Here is a 22,878-nt window from a genome sequence, read left to right as displayed (position 1 = left end):
TGATGCCACAACACCGCATCTAAGCACTAACCTTTATGGCAGAAACCAGTAGTCCTTGCGCGTAAGGCCAAAGCTTCCCATTGACGCGTGCAGTATGGTATTGAAAAACTGGTAATGGTAATTATAATAAATTCCACATAACGGACCAACATCATCTAAGGCGAGCGGCGAAGCTTGTAATATGATAATATTTTATTATTAGGCGAGTGATTAGGACAGATATTAAAAGTTATAAAAAATCTTCAGACACCCATACTACAAAATCAATTGAGTAGTATATGCGTACGACCGCGAGAGTAAGAAGAGCCCAAGGCGCATTTCCGTGTAAATCACAGCTGGCGTCAGCCGAGCTCTCTGTGAAGTTAAAAGTATTTCGCAGCTGGTTAACGGTGATGGAGTGAATGCGGCAATCTATTGGCTGTAGGCTTTGTAAATTTCACTCAGTGCAGTCCAATGGCAACTAGCAACTAGAGAGAGAGAGAGAGAGAGAGAGAGAGAGAGAGAGGGGGGAGCGTCTGGTACAGCTTTGGTGTCTCTCCCTTTAATCTTTTCTTTCCCGCCCCGCGCGCTCTCTCTCTCTTTTTCACTCTATGGAGGCAATCAGAGTCTCTACAGTTTAATTCTCATCTGCAGTGACTAAGGTAAATTAAGGTAAGGAATTACCTTAATTTATATGGATCATCTACAACTGAAACGTAGCTGCATCTTCGCTGAAAGAACCTTGGGTATCACCTCTCTCCTCTTGACTGTAATATCGGACTGGATTTTTACGGGGGCAGAGCGGAGTTAGATTTTCTCCGTTAATGTGACACATACGTATATTTGACCGTATCCCATGAAGTCGTAACGCTGAGGAAAGCATCATGAAATGCAGATCTTGCCAAGGTAAGAAACGAGAGTGGCTGTGTGGTCAAAAGTGTTGTTTTTTCTGCTTATGCGGACTTCTGCTGTTTGCGTAGCGTGGCGAACGCGCTTGTTTAAGACGGTATTCTAAATCTCAGCCGGACCAGCGGTGCGGACATTTTGCGGTGAACGTTTCATTCCCCCCCGGGTTGCCTGCTCCGTTTTTCTTTTTTTCCTTTTCTTTTTTTTTTTGCAAAAAAAAAGTGCAACCTGTTCATGAGAATGTGGATTAATCCAACCACGAGAAATTATAGACTCAACTATTTTTTTCTTTTATTCAAAACAATGGTAATCTCTGAAAGGCAACACTTCTCTCTCCCCAGTAAATGGGGAGATGTTTGAAGAAGTGAATTTCAAATAGCGGGTCACGTTTGTGCCGCGAGGCATATGCGCAGTTGGAATGGTCGATGATGGTGAGAAATGAGCTTTCTGACAGCAGGTTGGTGAAAGTAATGGAGATGTTTTGGTTAGGACAGACCCTTATCTCTGGCTTACCAAACCTTCGTGACACACTCCAACAGCCTGTTTCATGGAGCAGACTCGGTTCTGACACTATGGCTATTTTCGTATGTGACGCTCCAACCTCAGTAGATGCGCAGTACACAGATGGCAGGCGTGTGGCTACGGAGAAGCCGTTCAGATGTAAGGGTTGAACTCTTGAATGTTGCTTGAAGATGGGGAAATAGGAAGCAACAGTATCTTGACTCATAAACAGCCCTCGGGCAAAACCCATGGACGTCTGAATAGTCAAACATCTCTCAGCCTTTACCGAGGAAAGCGCGTTCAAACTTCAGCTTTGGTGCTTGGTGTAGGACATGCGTTCTGTAGTGTACTGTCACCGTTCAGATACGAGTTTCACCCTACGGAGAATGTGATATCTCCGGCCTGGTTCGGTCTATCCGACTCCGGTGCCGGACCGCTGTCTCGCTAGTTCGGCGGTGGACCGCAAGGTGGTACTGTGCACATCTCCTACACACGCGCGCTTTTGGGAGCCGACACGGTGTACGGAGGCATCTCTCGGGAGCATTGGAGACGTTTTAACCTTCTTTCTCACGCATTATCAGTTATCGATGGTATCGATGATACCAGCTGTCTTATGTTTAGGCATAAATCAGAATATAAAATGAATCCCTGGAACAGTTGCGGGTTTTTGGATTCCTGCTTGGAAGTTTTCTCCAGTAGCCTATAATTGTGGTAAATGCGTTTTAGGTTATTGTAATCAGTTGTTGTCAGTTTGTGGAAAGTTGCTTTTACTATGTGATAATGATTCAATCCAAAATGTCTTATTATGGACCTAAATCCTTCTCTTTCCCTGGCAGGGAACTGAAACCTATTGATTTCTTGTATTGCTGTGCAATTACTTTAAACATCGCAAAAACACTTGTGTCACGTACATGATTCTCAAAATGTGGCGTGGCTCTATGCAACAAACCTATGGTGATGTCTTATTAAAACCACACTCTGGCTATCAGAATCAATATTTACTTTGATCCAGGTCACAGCAATTGAAAGGTGCAATTCAGCAGCTCTTAGCTTCCCCCCCTCCCCCCCCCCCCTCTCTCTCTCTCTCTCATTGGATCACTGAGTGCCCATGTGTTCTCTCTGCCATCACCTTTGAATAAATCCATGTCTCTTGTGTCTCTCTGGAGGCACAGTGTACATCTGGGCACTCACTACAAAGAATAGAGAAAGACGGGGGAGGGTGTGTGTTTGTGTGTGTGTGTGTGTGTGTGTGGAGGGGGGGGGTAGAATAATGCTCAAAAGGGGACAAATCCTGGCTCACCTCTTGGACCGTGGCCATGTTGAATGGTTAATAGTAGATGCATATGCAGCATAAAAATCGGGTCTTGTTTTGTATGAAGTTCACCCCAAGGTCAAGAGCAAAATTTGCGATTTGTTTCTCGTCTTCCCCCTTTCTCTCCCTCTCCGGACCGAGGACGGGTCGTCATCCCTAGCAGGCGAGTTTCCGCAGTCCCATGGCCTCCCTGCTAAGATTTTTTATAATAATTAAAATGCAAATGAGTAGCCTGCACCTTCATTGAAATTCGCACGAGTTATCAGGGGCTATCACACGGGTGGCGGACCCAAGCTTCTCACTCCTCGACCGTGCGTCTCTTTCTTCCCGGGCTGTGATTGGTGTGAGCGTTTTAAAAACAGGCCGGGGGGGGCAACCACGGGCTACCACGTCTCAGACGTCTCCCTGACACTGCACACTTATCTCATTGGAAGATAAATGGATGTGAAGCAGGCCTTCAAGCCTGCCTGTGACGGTGTCCAGAGATGTACAACACACACTCCCACACGCATGCAGACACGTACCATGCCTTCGCTATCTAAATATGTATCAAAGTATTTGACAGTGTTTGACACTGTGAGGTAGCAAAGGACTCGAAACTCATTGTCCTGTTGATTCAAGGCCTCGTGAGGAATCGTCTAAGTGATGAGCACTGACTCCACTTACAAGGGTGACAATAAACCCTCCTGTTCCACGTCTTGATGTGTCCTGTCTCACGGTGTTGTTTGTGAAATGTCCTGTTTTCGGTGGCAGAACCCCACTGCAGCTGCTGCCGTTGGCCACACATGCTGATTGCACGCCTTTGGTGCTGTGTGAACTCCACTTTTGGACCATCGGCCCGTGACTAACACGCTTCCCCAGATTTGGCTAGTAACCGATGCGATCGGTACGATTTACATAATGCTAACTGCTTTATACGCCATACTCAGAGAGTTCAGACATGATTAGCACTGTTAGCTGGTGTCGATGCCCTTGTTGTTTTGACCCAGCTGCACCCTGAACCAGCAGCTGAAATTTATGATCTACCTTTCTACTGTTTTTTAGCTTGGCTGTCAAACAGGTGCTTACACCCAGGCTTTACGTGGAGTCCACCTTGCTCTGCCATACAAGATCAGTTCTATCAGGTTGTCCTCTCTAATGTTGACTGGCCCTGATGGAAGAAATTTCAGTTCTTTATTTGAACTTTTGCTGGACATTCTTTAGCAAGTTTAGCTGGCTGAACACATTTGAAAACATCAGGGGAAGTAGCGTTGTTGTATCAGGGGAAGTTTTATCTACTCCCTGCCCTGGAACTCAGATTACATGACTGGGCACCAACGCCCATCTGTCCAGACAGAAGCATGCGTCAGAAGGGTTGTGAACTGGCTGTTATTATTTTTGTGTCGTTGGGGAGGGCCTTCTCTCTTTTGCTCCCAGGTATAATAAAGAGATTTTGATGAAAAGGGGACTGGGATAGTGCAGACTGCATTTCATAAATATGGTTGCTTTGAACTACTTCTCAGAAGATTTGTTCTAGTAACGTTAGGAGGATAAATCCTGTTTACTTGAGTGAACAACCTAATGGGTTCACCTTCTTCCTCCAGTTGCTTTAATATGTTAATCACTCCTCAGAGCTTATAGAACCAGCCCGTGCTTCTGTCTGCACTTAATATAAGGTTTGAGGGTAGAGGCGGGGAGCTATAAGAACGTAAAGGCATCCATAACTGAGCCCTGCTAATTTCATAAATAGACATGGCTTTGTGTAGTGTAACACCTTTTTTTCTGAAAGCAAATGCTTCTTGGAATTCACTTCTGCTGTTCCAAGAGATATTTAACAATTGGTGAGAGTTACAATAGTCAAATGTTTTAATAACTGTTTTTTTTTTCCTCTAGGATTGTTATGGTTTATGGCAAGGACCTCAGCACTTGTTCTTTGTTTGAGCAGTCTGCTTGTCATGAAAACTATTCTGTTCTGTCTGGTCAGTGCTTAAATTGTTGAGGAATTTGTAGGTGGTGAAATTAAGTTTTACATTCTTGAAAAAAAAAAAAAGACTGCAGAACAGAGAACAGCTGCGTTGAACCTGGCACTGAAGATGGTGCTAGGAAGATCCCTCTTGCACTGATCTGTGATCTGTGTCTACCCTTTTAGCATGTAATGCAGATGAAGCTGGTCTTAGATCAGGCTTCATGCGCATCTGCTATGCCGTCTCCTATGCAGAACAATCTTTCTCATTAGGAAAATTGCTTGCATTCATTGTCATCGTATTAAATACCAGTAGGTGTGGAAGCACTCTTGGCAAAGCCCACAGGGTACGATATTTGTGTCATAAGGGAGGAACCACACGTTTCTAGCCAATATGTTCCCCTGCTTGTTTGTAGGACACGGTAGGTAGGTGTTCTGAGACCAGGTCAGTCTTTTGCATCATAACGGCTACAGCTGGCATTTAGGGAAGTGATGCTGATCTGAGTTCAGCACTTTCCAGAATCCTCCCCCTGCCTCCCCCTGACATCAGAGAAAAGATGGGCCATGCCCACTTGATTAATGTACAAATCAATCATTAAGCCCACAGAACCAAAGCTCACTGCATACCACGACCCAGCAAATCCAATTGGCTAATGCGAACCAAACATGCATGCTCAGTTCATGTGATTAACACACTCTGGATCCTTCCCAGTCCTGAAGAGAAAAGTTTTAGTATTGTACAGCTCTGCTGGAACTCACTCTGTATCAAGTTCAGATGTTGTTGAGCAGATTAGCCTCAGATGTGCTATCTGATATCAACAAATGAAATGGCATCTATTAGCTCTGGCCTCATCCATGAGATTAAAATCAAACACGATATTTTTTGTTGACATATTTGAAAGATGCTCTGTGGTTATCTTCTTCCTTCCTTCCTTCATAAATTTCATTTAGTGTTTTTCTGGAACTGACCAAACGCCACATAAGAGTTTTTATGTTTGATAGGTATGTCAAGGTTCCTCCACAGGGTTGACATTTGCCTTGTCCAAAGTACATGGACGATTCATTCATTAACAAGGTTAAAAAAATATTTTTGACCAGGAATAATCAGCTTCTTGCCTGGATGGATTAATATCCGGGAGGATTAATGGTTTAAGGAGGTCAGCTAAATGTTAACCATACTCTGTTTGTCTCCACAGTAGTCGCATAAATTTTTCTTAGGCTTAGATGAGATGAAATGACCCTGTGGATCTAGAGTTCAAGTGGGGGCACATTGTCAGCTACTAATAGCTATCATCATGCCACCAGGATGCAGCCACAAACCCCGCGGTGATGCGTACGATTCCGTAAGAGGATGCTGTCCTGTGGAGGTGGAGTAGATATTCAGTACTAAGTAGTTTGTACCACATTTAAACTAGCAGTGTGCAAAATCTGATATGTGCTTAATTCTGCAGAGCTGAAACAGCACATTTTAACTCACATTTTAACACACATTTTAACTCACATTTTAACATATTTTAACAGCACATTTTGACTCATTTGAACTCTACTTAAATACAGCTATCATCAGCTACTAAAACATGCACAACTACTGTATGATACTGAAAGTATTAAAACTGGTTTGTTTTGCAGTACTGAGCCAATGCTACAAAGGACAGCTTATATCTTTAATGAGTTGACCTTGCCATATCTTCAGTTCATTTCAAGCAGAGTGCGTGGTGCTTAACAGTGTGAAGATTTTTCTGAAACTGAGGGTTAATTGTCTAAAATACTGGTCACATTACATTGTGAAAACACAATGTGAGTAATAATTATTATTAGGGCAGTCATGGCCTGGTGGTTAAGGAACTGGTCTTGTGACCGGAGGGTTGTGGGTTTGATCCCCAGACCAGAGGCTATGACTGAGGTGCCCCTGAGCAAGGCTCTTAACCCTCAACTGCTCACTTGTATAAAAAATGATACAAATGTAAGTCGCTCTGGATAAGGGCGTCTGCCAAATGCCTTAAATGTAAATTATAATGTATGCACCTTTGGTGTGGTTAGTGTAAACAATGACCTCTCCTGTCATGGCTTTGTCTTTTCACTCTTTAATGTTGTATAATGCAACTATGCTTTACTTGCCACTCAAACTAACCACTATATATACATACCAAAATTTACCTAAACCAGTCTTAAACCAGACTTAAACCATTGGCAAGTTGGGCTCATTGTACTACTGAAAGAAACTAGCTTACTAGCCTCCACTGATTTTTCAAAGTGGAAGGTTCAGTTTCATTTATTCTGCCAATATCAAATGATATTTGATTGTGAGACTTCAGCCACATTCAGTCTGAGGCCTTCTTAGAGTTCTTCTGAAGATTTGGCTCTGGGTAGAGAGTTGGGTTGCTCCCCTGACCCTGACATACTTGATTCCTAATCATGGATTAGTTTGCACCTCAAGCGATCTTTCAGTGGAAGAGATACCTTAAGGGTAATGTGGTAAGACCTCAGAATTTATTCCATAACTGAGATTTGGAAACAAAAACAAAAACTGACACAAGAATGAATCGATTGTGTTTTATGTTTGTGTGGCAAAGAATCTATGTGTAATATTTTATCCTCTCAGTTTTCCAGACTGCTTACAAACTGTGGGGTTTTGCTTTGAGGATTGTGTTTCAGAATAGCTTTAGTTTCAAGTTCAACTATGTATCCGTGTCTCAATAAGTGATGGCTGATGGCTGATGGCTGAATTTGCATGTTCTCTGAAAATGTCACCTTATAACAGTCTGATTTGGTTTTTCTGTTTGTCAGTATTGTTAAGCATGAATTAAAATGGATTGTACTGTTTGCCCCACAGACAAACCACTGATGAAGGAGTGAAACAGGGGGATCATTGATACCAGAGGAGAACAACGGAGACGGAACAAACGTCTGGCATCTGTCAGAGGATAGTTACTCAACAGGCCTAAATCTACAGCACAAGACCCGCCTTCCAGGAATGGAGCATTTGAATATTTGTTATCTGATTGGAGGGTGTGTGTTCCATCAGCTCTCAATCATAATCTGAGGGAGTGGTTTCACTGTGGCTGTGCAGGTGGGAGTATAGGACCGTAGACAGTTTTCTTCTCGCCATCCTCAGCTGGACCATGTCGCGGCAGGGAGGGTTCACATGGATACCTTCGACTATGGTCCGACCATTAGCCACCGTACCCCAAATCTCTTGGATTGTGGCCGCAGCGGTTTGGCTAGCCGTCGCACAGGCGCAACAACATCCCATCGTCACCACAAACTATGGAAAGCTGAGAGGGTCAAAAACGCCGCTGCCCAATGAGATCCTGGGGCCTGTGGAGCAGTACCTGGGGATTCCCTACGCTCTTCCACCCACGGGGGAAAGGAGGTTTCAACCCCCGGAGCCACCCATGTCCTGGCCAGGGATCCGAAATGCCACTGGTTTTGCACCAGTCTGCCCCCAGTTTCTGGAAGACCGCTTTTTGCTTAACGATATGTTGCCTGTATGGTTCACCGCCAACTTGGATACCGTTGTAACCTATGTACAGGACCAAAGTGAAGACTGCCTGTACTTAAACGTCTATGTCCCCACTGAGGATGGTATGTCATACTTTTCATTTCAGACTATGTAATTATGTCAGTCATTGTCCCTTTCCCCTTCTTCAGCCTTCACCTTTTTCAAGAGAATTGTCTGCTACTATATATTGTTTTTAGCACAATGATTTAGTTTAGTTTCAGTGGTCTTCTGATTCTTGAGAACTGTGATGGTTTTCTCCTCCTCGCTTTTATTTGCAGAGATACTCATACACCTAAAGCCACTTCAGCTCTCAGAGGTCTCATATGAAGACTTTAGAAGTGTATATATTTATACACTATATATATATATATATATATATATATATATATATATATATATATATATATATATATATATATATATATATATATATATATGCATACACAGAACTGATTAACTGAAGTTCAGTGAACAATCTAAACTCCCCAGAAAGCATCTCTGCCCACTGGTGAGCTCAGAACAGCGGTCTGCAGAGGCTCTAGGAACACAGTTTAATGGATCAGTTCCTTCGGTGCGCTAAGCCCGATCCACGACAGCCCATGTGAACATTTAAACATCTTTTCACAGGTGGTACAGGGCACTTCCTTTTGTCATGGGTCACATGCTGTGATTTTGATGTCAAGCAAAACTGAAATGTTACAAAAAATATCGTATGATGAAAGCATAACATTTTAACCTGTGGAAAATCTCGTGTTTGGTTAGAACCCTTCGGTGAGTATGCTTGGATTTTTTAACCTGTGCCTATTGATAACTCTTGAGATCATTAGAGGGTTGTAAGAGATTGTACAGTAGATCTTACCTGGAGTGTTTGTGGGACTGGATTGAAAGAGAAAGTGAAGGGATCATCTCAAAACCAGGACACAAGAACCGGGGCTCTGATTCTGACATGTTTTGGTACATTCTTCTTTCAGAGACAGCAGCTATGTATTCTATTCTGCTGCTTAATCACAACATTGCACTGGAGAGCCCTTCTTGGCAAGGTGGTTAATTATCCAACCACGTTGAGGGCGCATGTGACTGACGAAATGTGCCCTGCAAGCTGAGGGCTGCTGGCTTGGTCGTGGTTGGTGGGCCGAGTGGGTCGAGTATTCCGGAGGGCAGTCACCACCTTCACTGGGCCGTTTGTTGCCGTAGTGCCAAATGTGTACAGCACTTAACTAAATGCTTCTGCGTATACCCTACTGCTGTTGCTAGGTGTCGGTTAGGTCAACAATGTCCCGAGGCCATTTTAAAATTGGGACATTGGAACAGGGATTATAATATTCCATACAGGAACGTGTATTGTTCAGTGCTATCTGGCTGCTGATGGCTAGCTGAATTTTGGGGCTCTCAAAGGCTCCCCGTTCCATCTGTCTTCTAATCCCGCCCTTCCCCCTCCAGTTAATATTTTCTGGATGGAGTAGGCAGAATTATGCTGTAGATCCCAGGCCAAAAAATAAAGGCATGTGTGTGGTAAATTATTTCTGGGTGCTTTGATAATCCTGTACCTTACTATAATTTGACAGGTAAGCTATATACGACTTACTGTATGTGGAAATAGATATGACAGTGAAGGGGCGTGCTCTTGTAAGAGGTCCCTGATGTCTTGTTAAATCTCTGGCTCTTTTACAGGGACCATGGCAGAAATTCCTCCACTGTTAGCTTTCAGATTCAGCCTGCCAATCATACCTTAGCTCTCAAAGCTGCCCTTTTCAAATCCCATGTAATGTGGAAGTTTCCTTCTATTTCAGGATCAGAGGAAGACTTAGGCGCTTCTCTCTCACACTCTTCAAGTGGAGAGAAGATTTAAAATGCCCTTTTATAGCGCTGTCTCCTTTGAGAGGAGAAACTGAGGTACGGGGCTACTGCGCTAAACCGGGTTCACGTTTCCTCTGCTGGGTTTCACGCTGCGTTTGTCTTGTTTATTGCATACGAGGAGGGCAACACAACCACGGGGACTCAGGGGCCACTGGAGCAACTCAGTGCTCCCCTGCATCAAATCCGTCTTCATTTTGGTGTTTGTTTGTTTATGTGTTTTGCTTTCTTGGCCGTGTCGTCGGGAATAGCACAAAGAGGGTCGTGGTCGGCCTCCGAGAGACCGAGCCAGGGGTTTTTATCTTCCCAAGCAGCAAGCCGTGCGGGTGTAGCAGCCCTGGCGTCCTGTTTCAATGCGAATTAATCAGAATGAATGCCTCCATCTGGGGGGTGGCGTGAGGGTGGGGGCTATGATCCGTGCGAGGAGACAATGGCACTGCGAGATCCTCTCCACTCTTTAATTGTGAGCGTAGTCCGCAGTTGCTCTCCATCAGCCGCCCTTTCAAAACAGGCCATTCACAGACACAACGTGCCGAAACAGGAATACGCCAGTGCTGCTTGCTACCTCCAGTGAGCCCTGGCCCACTCCCCCTCCCCCCCCCTCATTCCACCCCCTCATGGTATAATACTCTCATGGTCTTTATGAAGACACTCTGGGGGGGCAGATGTAGGATGTTGCAAGTCAGCATGTAGCAGCCATATGGAACAGACATGGATCGTCATTGCCATTATATGTAATTAACGTAGTCCTCCTCGGAGACGTGGTCACATGGTTATTGCTTTAAACTGTTAGGGAGATTCTCATGATACTTTTATGCATTTTCACTGCCTCTTTAGCTTCTGATCTAATATATACATTTACATTTTACGTTTTTTCTTACATGTATATTGCCTTGTTAATACATTTATTTTCGTAACTCTCATTATCTTCCCACAATACACTGTGCGCTCTCCATAACAGAGCTACTTTAATTCGAACCACAAAGCCAAATTTGGTCCTGTTTTTTTTCGAATCACTAGAGTTAATTGGGCAATTCGTGCTGCTAATTAGGCACTATGTCATCACACCTGACTCCCACATAAGGCAACTGTGGACAGTCTGCTGACGTACATACTCATGGGAACTGTGAATAGGGGATTTGATCTAGGCATGACAAACATAAATATTGTATCATCACTATACTATAGCACATTGTGACTGTCACATGGATACTGAAATAAATTACTTGTTAAATCCTTCAGGTGATCCAACATTTAAAGTTAATTAAAGATAAGACTGTCCAGTTTTTTTTTTTTGTTTTCTGGAATCAGGCAGATGCCATGGCAGATGCCAGAAACCAGAGAGCATTTATGTGGAGTATCTCATATTTAATAAACATTCACATAACATTTATGTGACGTTTCTCATGTTTATTTAACTGCCAGAGAGCATTAATTTGGAGTATCTCATATTTATTAAACAGCCACATAACATTTATGTGACGTTTCTCATGTTTATTTAACTGCCAGAGAGCATTTTTTTGGAGTATCACATATTTATTAAACAGCCACAGACCATTTATGTGGAGTATCTCATACTTATTTAACATCCAGATGTGACGCTGGAAACATGAGGCAACACAGACGCTTGCAGACTTCGAATAATAGAACACTTTAATAGTTGAAAGGGAAATCCAAAGAGAGGTGGAGGGTAGTCCAGGTCCGTACACATAAACAGTCCAACCGAGCAGAGGTACCAGAGGGCAAAAACAAAGCGAGAAAACAGGAAACTCTAATCAGGTCAAACCAGAGAGTAATATAACGCTTAGTATGCTTTCAGAGAATACTTCGCAACAATGCAAACACAAGAGATGTCTTATATAGAACCTAGCTAATAGGCGACAGGTGTCTAAAACTCCGGGGAGCTGGGTCTCCGCCTTCGTGGTGGGGCATGCTGGGATGTGGAGTTCCCGGCGTTGGAGGCCATGACACCAGAGACCATTTATGTGGAGTATCTCATACATATTTAACATCCAGAGACCATTTATGTGGCGTATCTCATACTTATTTAACATCCAGAGACCATTTATGTGGAGTATCTCATACTTATTTAACATCCAGAGACCATTTATGTGGAGTATCTCATACATATTTAACATCCAGAGACCATTTATGTGGAGTATCTCATACTTATTTAACATCCAGAGACCATTTATGTGGAGTATCTCATACTTATTTAACATTCAGAGACCATTTATGTGGAGTATGTCATACTTATTTAACATCCAGAGACCATTTATGTGGAGTATCTCATACTTATTTAACATCCAGAGACCATTTATGTGGAGTATCTCATACTTATTTAACATCCAGAGACCATTTATGTGGAGTATGTCATACTTTCACGGCAAACAATTTTGGTTATTTTATTAGCTAGAATTATATAATGGAATATATATAATGGAATTCCAGCATATATCTATATTGGAATCAAATACATGTGAAAAAGCCTTTGTAACATAATCATCTATTTTAATAACAGGATGTAGTGTAGGTTAAAGATGTTTTGCGAGTGTCTGGCTACAGTTCTAGGCCAGGTTGGCGTTGTCAGTGCAGTGACTGCCAGGTGTCTGGGTGGATGTGTGGGAGACACTGGGTGAGTGAACGGAGGCTGTTAGAGCTGCTGTCTGACACACACACACACACACACACACACACACACACACACACACACACACACACACACACACACACACACACACACACACTCCTTTTGGATATAAGGTAGAAATTACAAGCCATCTGTTGCCTTGTGCAACTTGTGGCAGGCTTTCCCCACCACATCACTGATGCTGGATTTCTGACCACAGAGTTGCTGTTGGTTGGATAATTTCCATGGCAGACCAGCAGTGACACTGACACATGTAAAAAGCAAAAACATAAAAACCTACAACCTACTGCTCACCAATTACCTGCCCAGCACCCACTATCATGCTTCTCCTATGACAGTGCCACTGCTGTATTGGTTCTCTACTAAAATAACCGCAGATCACCCATGGCCCTGTGGCCAGACACTGACCAATGATAAGCAGGCTAGACAGCAGCTGAAACACTGAGCTACTGTCTTTACCCGTATGCTTCTGAAACGCATTTATTAGATTTGCTTAAATCAGCAGCCATTAGCAGAGATGCAAGTTTTGGTTGTGAGTTCACATACAGTCTTCCATTTCAAGTAATTCCTTTTTTGTAGAGGGCACTGAGGTGTTTTTAGATGCCGGTGACTGATGCATCCCTGTAGCATTTCATTGGCTTGGTTTAATTATCAACAAGAGCAAACAGCCAACTGCAATCGATTTGGCTCAGATCAATTCAACCATGGGCCTGAAGAAAGCACTGCTTTCCAAACGCATGTCCGCGAGGCCCGGCGCTGCTGCTGTTTCCATCACTGACTCACCATCGGCTGATGTCATAGCCTATACCCGGAGCAGCGTTTGTCAAAGCGCTTCCACCCGCGTGGAGATGGTGGATGAGCCGGATGGAGCGGCTCCACACGCCTCCGTCTGGTGGGCGGCGGCGCGAGTCCCAACCGAGACGTGGATGAGTTGAGGGAACGGTAAAGGAGTGCTGGTCTGTGAACAGCTCCTCATGACCCCCCCCCCCCCTCCACCCCAAACCCCATTCCTGTCCAGTGAGAGCCAGGCAGTATGGGTAAAAACGCTGTCCTTTTCCTTTCGTTCCCTTTTTCTGTTGAGGATGCAAATGGGTGTTTGAATCATCAGCAGGCTGAAAGGACTAACTTCCTGGTGGTTAATTTTACAGCAGTAGGGTGTAAAGCGTGTATTAGCCACAAAGCCAGCTAAGTGCTTTTTGCTTTGTCTCTCTTAGCTTTCTCCACTGCCCCCTTTTTTGGCTTCTTTTTAAAGAGAAAAGAAAAAATTACCTCATATTGAGGTACTTCCTGAAAGAATGTTCAGTAATAAGGTCTGCTGTTCACTTGACCACCTCCTGGTAAAGTTTTAAGGCGGCTTGACCTTAAATTCCCTCTGGCTGCTCGTGGTGTTTACAGAGGACATGTAGTTCACACTCAAGCTGCTGATTTTTGTTGCCTCTGTCTGAACACTTTTAACATTCTGCACTCCGACCGACTACAGAGGCCTCGCTGCCTTGGGGTGGGTTCTGATTTGAAGACCTTCCGCCATCACACTTTTAAAAGAAAACGTCACCATAACGTGGCTAATATGATAACGTTACACTAGCAGGCTTATATGATAACGTCACACTAGCATGCTAATATGATAACTAGAGACATAAACACCTTTGTGTGAAATATTAATCTGAAGCCCATATCAGAGAATGGTCATACTGTGGTTTGCTAATCCACCTTGCAGCTCTATAAGGTAGCAACATTTTTTTCTGTTCTGGGGTGGATGGTGAGCTTGTATTGTTGGTATTCTTCCATGCTAGTGAGAAATTCTGGAATATTCCCCTGCTAGCCTGGGACACATGCTTTCTGCTCACGTGTTGTCCAGGTTTAGAATTGCCACAAATATCAGATGACTTGGCAACAGGATCAACAAAGGATTTACTGACAGGAATATGGAATGAATATTTATGGAATATCTCTGTGTAACTCTCGCTTGGTACATACACATCTGAAAAATGTTCTTTTTCGAAGAATAGGAACTATTATTTTTAAAGGAGTAGGAGAGGGATGTTAAACTTTGGAGATCAGACAGTCCATGTTGACTACGCAGCTAGAACTGAGCGTAATCCTCAATACTGTTCCTGCCAGCTGCGGTCTTACCTGACTTTTTTTGTTGTTATTGCAACCAAATCATTCTTTATTGTGTTTTGTCGACATTTTTTTGGTGTTTTTTAAAGTCTGTCTTAAAGTCTGTTCCCCATTTATCCATGTGTATTTTTCTCCTGTTGTTAACAGTAGGAGCCAACACATTCAATCAAGGCGATGATTTCACCAGTAATGAGGGTGGCGAAGACAAAGGTATTTTTTCCCCTCTTTTTTCCTTTTTGTTTTTTCCAAAACCCAAAAAAAAGCCGCCATGACCAAGCCTGATCCTCATGCATGACGACGAAAACCTCCAGGTTCTTTTACCCTTGTTGTGGACTTGACTTCAGTTTGGGGGGTGTCCCTTCCTTCCCTTCCTGGAGAGCTCTCTCCAGTTTTTTTCACCATTGTGTTTTTAACCTCTTTCTTCTTTGGACATGCTTAGCACACATTTGGAGGGCTGTGTACATAAATATCAGTGTTTGCCTGCGAACACTGTCTTAAGAAACACATCTGTTTATAGGACCATTTTCTTTTTGCTTTTTGCGGGCTCTCACGTCGACTCTGCCTTCCCCTCGTGCTGCAAAGTGAAGTGTTGCGAGACGCCTGCATGTCTTTTGTTCTTTACCTCCTCAGAGAACGGATGAAGCACTCATGTACCCCTTTGCTTTCTTTCCCCTTTTCTGTTGTCCCCCCCCCCCTTCCTTGCCTTCATTGCTCGGTGAAGCATGAACACTAACCTGTGTTGTGTTGACAGAGAGAATCTGTCTGTTTGTAACTCCTTCCACGGGCTGTGTCCAGTAGACGGTCTGAGAGAATGGTCTGAGCTCAGAAGAACAGACATGGCAGTGGTTTTTGCAGGAAAAGTAATGATAAAACCCTGAAAACCCACCCCAGTTTTTTATGTGTGATCATCGCAGTACTAGACAGGCTGGTTTGTTAGTGATAATTGGCAACACAAACACACTTAACATTGCACAAAAATGTGTGTGTTTTTATTGATAGATAACATTGAAATGGGTGTTTTTTTATCTATAGTGGTTTTCTATGCATACATTTCTATGAATACATTGTGCTTGTGTACAAACATTTCTAGCTGAGGTATTACATTTCTATAAGTCCTGCTAGTTCAAACTTCAACTAGTTCAAACCTTTTGGAGATCTTGGGAAAAGAGAGACACAGTAGAGTTGTTGTGGTGTAGGGTGCAAGCTACAATCCTCCAGCCCAGAGTTGCAGTCAAGGACAGAAATAAAGACCTGATGACTTCTGATGTCCAAGTCCCCAATGTTATGGTAAAATGTGAGGCTGGTTTCTGATTTTCTGGGGGAGGTTGGTGGGGAAGGTGTCTGGGTACAAGGGTTATTTTTGTGGGAGGTTGGTGGGGAGGAGGTCTGGGTATAAGGGTTAGTTCTGGGGGAGGTTGTTGGTGTTACAGTTAGTTCTGGGGCAGGTTGGTTGGGGGTGATCAGGTGTAAGGGTTAGTTCTGGGGGAGGTTGGTTGGAGGGATCTGGGTATAAGGGTTAGTTCTGGAGATTTTGGTGGGAAGGGGGTCTGGGTATAAGGGTTAGTTCTGGGGGAGGTTGGTTGGGGTGGATCTGGGTATAAGGGTTAGTTCTTGGGGGGGGTTGATTGGAGGCATTTTGGTATAATGGTTAGCTCTGGGGATGTTGGTGGGGAGGGGGTCTGGGTGTAAGGGTTAGCTCTGGGGGAGTTTGGTGGTGTAAGGGTTAGCTCTGGGGGAGGTTGGTGGTGTAAGGGTTAGTTCTGGAGGAGGTTGGTGGTGTAAGGGTTAGTTCTGGGGGAGGTTGGTGGTGTAAGGGTTAGTTCTGGGGGAGGTTGGTGGTGTAAGGGTTAGCTCTGGGGGAGGTTGGTGGTGTAAGGGTTAGTTCTGGAGGAGGTTGGTGGTGTAAGGGTTAGTTCTGGGGGAGGTTGGTGGTGTAAGGGTTAGTTCTGGAGGAGGTTGGTGGTGTAAGGGTTAGTTCTGGGGGAGGTTGGTGGTGTAAGGGTTAGTTCTGGGGGAAGTTGGTTGGGGTGGATCTGGGTGTAAGGGTTAGTTCTGGAGGAGGTTGGTGGTGTAAAGTTCTGGGGGAAGGGCTCACTGCGTTGGCAGTCTGCAGAGGTGGTCAATCACCCCGAGGCAGAGCCTATAAAGCTGCATCAGTGGAGCGGCCCTGCCAGAAGCTCCACCTTCTCCACTCCGCCGCAGAGTGCCTGCAAGGCTGTAGCTAGGGACGAGGGGAAAGGGCACGCTTTCTCCCTGCTGCCATCGCCGCCATCACCGCCACTGCCACCTTTGTTCTCTGCTCGCTGCCTTTGGGAATCCTGCGGTGCTGAGGAAGAGCTGGTTGGAGAGTTAACAGCCAGGCTCGTTGGAGAGCTAGCGTTCGAAAAGGATCCGGCTCGTCTGCAGCATCTTAATTGGTTTACATGCATATTGAATTGGAGGCCTAAGGCATTAGCTCAATGGTTTTATTAGAGGGATGACGTTGAGCGCTCAGATTTGAGGCCTGCGAGGAGACATCAGTAGCGGCTCTGCGATCTGTCCGGGGGCGATACCCAGCACCCCCTTTTGAAGACGCTTGCCTAGTGATTACTCGTTTACGATGGCTGCAGGTACCCTCTTGGCTAAAAATCTCTGAAGGACATTACAGCAGAGGATGGAGCCAGCTCTCCTGCTCTCCTCCTCCGTTAACCTCATGACTATCGTGTGGTGGTTGCGGCTGAGCATACAGGCTGGCGAGTCGATCGCCGAACACACAGATCTCCGGCGAGCCCTGCATGGCCACTAACAGCCATCTCCATCCCTGCTCTACTAACACTTGTGAAATGCTGAAACCGATGGAAAAAGTGGATGACCCCACTCTCCCTCGCTCTCCTGCCGTATAAAGATGAGTAATGTGTGTGGCGCTGTTCAGCGCACGGGGAATATATTATCCTCCTCAGCCTGTGCTGCCAGTGATGAATGTCCAGGCGCAAACAGTGCAGAGTCACCCCACTCACTCCACACTATGCCCTCTCCTCCCTCTCTTTCCCCCTCTCTCTCCCTCTCTCTCTCTTTCATGTGTATGAGGCCATCAGAGGAAAGGAGAAAGGGAACATTTTTATTTCTTGGTGAAGCCCTACCCAGAAAGACCACTAACAGTGCTGTCTCTGTGCCTTCACACCCTGTGCCCTAACTGACACCTGTTGCATGGAAGTGAAGTCCCAGGTTAAGTGGGACACCCGTCGTCCTCACCAACCTCTGTCTTACATGTGCAGTCTTTCATTGACCATATTCAACACACTGAGACACATATCTGTTCTGGCAATCTGTCATGGCAGCTTCGTGGCAGCACTCCATGCTCTTAATGCGTTTCTGATACGTTGTGCCAGGATAAAAGTCCCTGTTGGCGATGGGTTTAAATGAAGTTTAAGTGAGTTACAATAGTGCTCACTACATTAATGCGTAATTATGATGAAAGGTAAACACAGTGTAACCTGGACCTGGGAGTAGCGTTCTGGTTAAGGTTAGTGGTTCTAAGTGAAAGAAGCTAATCCAAGACCAAAATGGCATTCTCTACTGTTGGAGGAGACAAAGCAGTTACAGACTGAGAGAGTGAGCTGCCCTGACTGAGAGTGAGCTGTACTGACTGAGAGAGTGAGCTGTACTAAATGAGAGTAAGCTGTTCTGACTGAGAGTGTGCTGCCCTCACTAAGAGAGTGAGCTGCCCTGACTGAGAGAGTGAGCTGTACTAAATAAGAGTGAGCTGTTCTGACTGAGAGAGTGAGCTGTTCTAACTGAGAGTGTGCTGCCCTGACTGAGAGAGTGAGCTGTACTGACTGAGAGAGTGAGCTGCCCTGACTGAGAGAGTGAGCTGTACTGACTGAGAGAGTGAGCTGTACTGACTGAGAGAGTGCACTGGACTAACTGAGAGTGAGCTGTTCTGACTGAGAGAGTGAGCTGCCCTGACTGAGAGTGAGCTGTACTGACTGAGAGTGAGCTGTACTGAGAGAGTGAGCTGTACTGATTGAAAGAGTGAGCTGCCCTGATTGAGAGAGTGAGCTGCCCTGACTGAGAGTGAGCTGCCCTGACTGAGAGAGTGAGCTGCCCTGACTGAGAGTGAGCTGCCCTGACTGAGAGTGAGCTGCCCTGACTGAGAGAGTGAGCTGCCCTGACTGAGAGTGAGCTGTACTGACTGAGAGTGAGCTGCCCTGACTGAGAGAGTGAGCTGTACTGACTGAGAGAGTGAGCTGTACTGACTGAGAGAGTGCACTGGACTAACTGAGAGTGAGCTGTTCTGACTGAGAGAGTGAGCTGCCCTGACTGAGAGTGAGCTGTACTGACTGAGAGTGAGCTGTACTGAGAGAGTGAGCTGTACTGATTGAAAGAGTGAGCTGCCCTGATTGAGAGAGTGAGCTGCCCTGACTGAGAGTGAGCTGCCCTGACTGAGAGAGTGAGCTGCCCTGACTGAGAGTGAGCTGCCCTGACTGAGAGAGTGAGCTGCCCTGACTGAGAGTGAGCTGTACTGACTGAGAGTGAGCTGTACTGAGAGAGTGAGCTGTACTGATTGAAAGAGTGAGCTGCCCTGATTGAGAGAGTGAGCTGTACAGTACTGACGTCCATTGCAGTAAAAGCATTGCCCTGCTGAGAGTCTTACACTAGAGAAGAGCTGCAAAATAGACACCTTCACATTAGCGTGCTTCCTGGCTCCTGCTCAGCATCCAGCCCAGATGAATGACCTGTCATCCAGAGCTGTTTCCACCATTCCCCACCAACCCCACCCGCCCCACTCCTTTCTCTCTCTCTCTCTCTCTCTCTCTCTCTCTCTCTCTCTCTCTCTCTCTCTCTCTCTCTCTCTCTCTCTCTCTTTCTCTCTATCTCGCTCTCTCTCTCTTTCTCAATTCAATTCAATTCAATTCAATTCAATATAGCTTTATTAGCATGACTGTATAAGGTACAGTGTTGCCAAAGCATTAAAAAACAACGATAACAATGATAATAATATTGACAAATAACAATAACAACAACAACAACAATAATAATAATAATATATGATAACATTTATGAAAAGTTATCATTATAATTATTTACATTCTGAAACTGAAGGGGGGGGGGGGTCGTTTCCCACTGTCTCTCAGGATGTGACATGTAGATACATATTTTGCAGCGAGGGGGGCGCTGTGTCCCCCTCCTAGAATGATTTTTAGTTGTTCAATTTGTGTTAGTGTTTGGAAGTTTGGGATTTTCTTTTTGAATTTGTGTATGTAAATTTCACGTGTTGGCCTGAATTTTTCACATTTTAGAAGAAATTTTCACATTTTTTTCTCTCTCTCTCTCTCTCTCTCTTTCTCTCTATCTCGCTCTCTCTCTCTCTCTCTTTCTCTCTATCTCGCTCTCTCTCTCTTTCTTTCTCTCTCTCTCTCTCTCTCTTTCTCTCTATCTCTCTCTCTCTTTCTCTCTATCTCTCTCTCTCTCTCTCTATCTCTCTCTCTATCTCTCTTGTTTTGGATCCTGCACTGCTTGCACACCCCTGGACCCCATGGTGCTGCGCTGGGCCCTCTCAACTGAGCACGGGGGATTGGAGTTTGTCTGAGTTTGTGTATGTTTATGTGTGTGTGGTTTTGTTGCCTCTGGTGTGGAGTAAGCACACAACTCCTTCACCCAAGTAAAGCTAGGCTACAGATCACATAAGATATGTTTAAATATAATGGAAATTCAAATGTATATTCAAATATTACTACCATTAAATTAATTATGTATCATAGTAAAGTTAACATTTTCTTTAAAACATGTAATCTGTTTGTTTCTTCTTGGTTTAATTCTATATTCCCCTAAAAATTTACATAGATGACCTCATCAAAGTAAGTATATGTTAGGTGTAATTAAAAAATACCTATATATGTATAGTAATGTATAACATACCAACAATGTGTAAATGAAATTTGAAATTTAGAAGAATGAATGAATTTGCCAGAATGAATTTACCGGTTACTTAAAAAACAACAACTCTGAATCACGTGAATGAACTAAAAAAAGTAACTTCTTGTTAGACATATTAGGTTAAAAATATCTTGCTTTTAAAATCCTTAAATATTGGAGCAATATCAATAGTATTTGCCACCAGATAGCAAAGGTGTGTGAGGCAGAGAGCAGAGAGGGGATGCCTGTCACTGGGGGTTGTGGGTGAAGCTCTAGAGTCTGGGACCACGCTGTTCCATTAGCACTAATGCGCTAACCCCTGCTGGAACCCACTTCAGTGAGAGTGAGCCAAAGTGGCTAGCATGCTAACGGTGCTAACGGTAACATGCCGCGCCGACTGAGATACAAAGACAACCCACAGCATTGCAAAAAGACCACACACAGGGTAACTGTGACAGGGACTCACACTCACAAACACTGGGGCAGGTGGTGCTTAGCTGTAAGCTAGCCCTGATCGGACCTCTTTCCTCATCCCGTTTGCTGTCTTTCAACCTGAAATTTTGCCCGGGCTTGGAGAAGCCATTTGGTGTGCATGTACATAAGCCTACATAATCAGCAGAAGACGCCACAGGCATATGGAACACACACAACCTAATCATCATCCAGTGAATGGCTTTTCTTCATCCACTTCTACTCCTTATTCCCAGCATGCATTTTTCCCTGGGTGGCGTGGAGGGCTTGGTTTCCCATAATTCTCAGCCACAGGTATTCACTCAGGGGGCTGTTGCTAATGAGGCCAGCAGCTGACGTCGGTGATCTACGAAGCCGTCTGGCTATTTGTGGAATGATGCCTGCGATTGTGAATCGTCTTTCACCGGGCGCTTCATTTATAATCAGCTCCTGCTCCGTGTTTGCTAATCAGCCAGTATAATCAGGGTAGGAGGGGGCTCACAAGTAATCGACTCTTCAAGAGAAACAATGACCTTCTACCTGCAAGTGGAGGCACAGAGTGTTGTGAGGGCACTCGTTGGTCTAAATGAAGCGCTTCCTCTGGTAAGGGTGGAGTTAGTGTGTCAGGTTCCTATTTGAGGACATGTTCCCTCTGCCTACTCTTACACCGTGAGCACCGTGAGTTCTGAGAACTGATATGATCTTGCTGAGGAAGGGTGCTAAATGGGGAACAGGCATTCATGAATATTAATGTTGCCAACAGTAAACGAAAGGTAAAGGAGACCAGTTAGCATTATGCAAATTGTATTATGCTAATTTGTTGGAACTGGGTTCCATTTACTGTTTGTCTCATTAGCATTTTTAGATGAGGTAATTCCTTAATACATAGGAATTATAAAGACGTATTTCTCTTGGTTTCTTACACCTCTAGTATTTACACAATGGAAACGATTAATCCTTCATAACCGTGGTCAACTACGGAATGGGCCAGATATGTTTAGAAGTTCACATATTTGCTTCATCTCTTTTCTTCCCCCAGACATCCATGATGAAAACGGTCTGAGGCCTGTCATGGTGTACATACACGGAGGGTCCTACATGGAGGGCACTGGGAACATGATCGATGGCAGCATCTTGGCCAGCTATGGAAACGTCATCGTGGTCACCCTCAACTACAGGCTGGGAGTGTTGGGTAAGTCCAGCCGCTTGGCTGTTAAAGGCCACGGTCCTGACGCTGGACCTTGATTATGTAGCAAACCGCCTGCTGTTAAGTCAACTGATTTATGAATCTATGGATGATTCTTGGAAGGGTGGCATTCTGTGAGTTTAAAATAAGATTTCCATCAGAGTGACACGGGCTGGCATAAGGCCACTTGAGTGATCTGCTTGTCTGCTGACTTGGCCATGGAAAAGGCGATATGGCGGTAGAGGAGGCTGTTCGTCTTCTGTTCTGTGTACCGGACATCTTTATTTTTCCAACATGTTGCTCATTGACATTTCCAGGTGTTTTCAGGTCATTTTAAAGAGGAATTTGTTACTCTCCATGTCCACTTTAAAGCAGGCCAGAGGGGTTAAAGAAGTGCTGTAGAATTTTGCAGTATGATCTTACAGAATTATGAATGCATACCACGTAAAGGAAAGCTATGAGGACATCTACAACAGGAAATACACGTGCCGACATTTTAGTAATTTTCATTTAAACAATTTAATAGACAGGGCAAGCAATGACTGTTTCTGCTCCTGATAACAGTGTGCTAAAACAGGCT

General features: G+C 44.5%; 1 protein-coding gene across 1 annotated transcript in view; it reads left to right on the top strand.

Annotated features, from left to right (window-relative positions):
* Positions 1-489: 489 nt before the first annotated feature.
* The window catches only part of nlgn4xa (neuroligin 4 X-linked a), a 70,839-nt gene continuing 48,450 nt past the window's right edge, over positions 490-22,878 (top strand). The window contains 4 exon segments of the mRNA XM_076983168.1: positions 490-885; positions 7,474-8,225; positions 14,915-14,977; positions 22,152-22,304. Coding sequence (XP_076839283.1) covers positions 7,763-8,225; positions 14,915-14,977; positions 22,152-22,304 — 679 coding nt within the window. The 5' untranslated portion in view covers positions 490-885; positions 7,474-7,762.

Source organism: Brachyhypopomus gauderio, chromosome 20 (assembly GCF_052324685.1).
Source record: "Brachyhypopomus gauderio isolate BG-103 chromosome 20, BGAUD_0.2, whole genome shotgun sequence".
Lineage (NCBI taxonomy): Eukaryota > Metazoa > Chordata > Actinopteri > Gymnotiformes > Hypopomidae > Brachyhypopomus > Brachyhypopomus gauderio.
The sequence above is the reverse complement of the archived record's forward strand: the minus strand, read 5'-3'. Positions and strand labels throughout refer to the sequence as shown.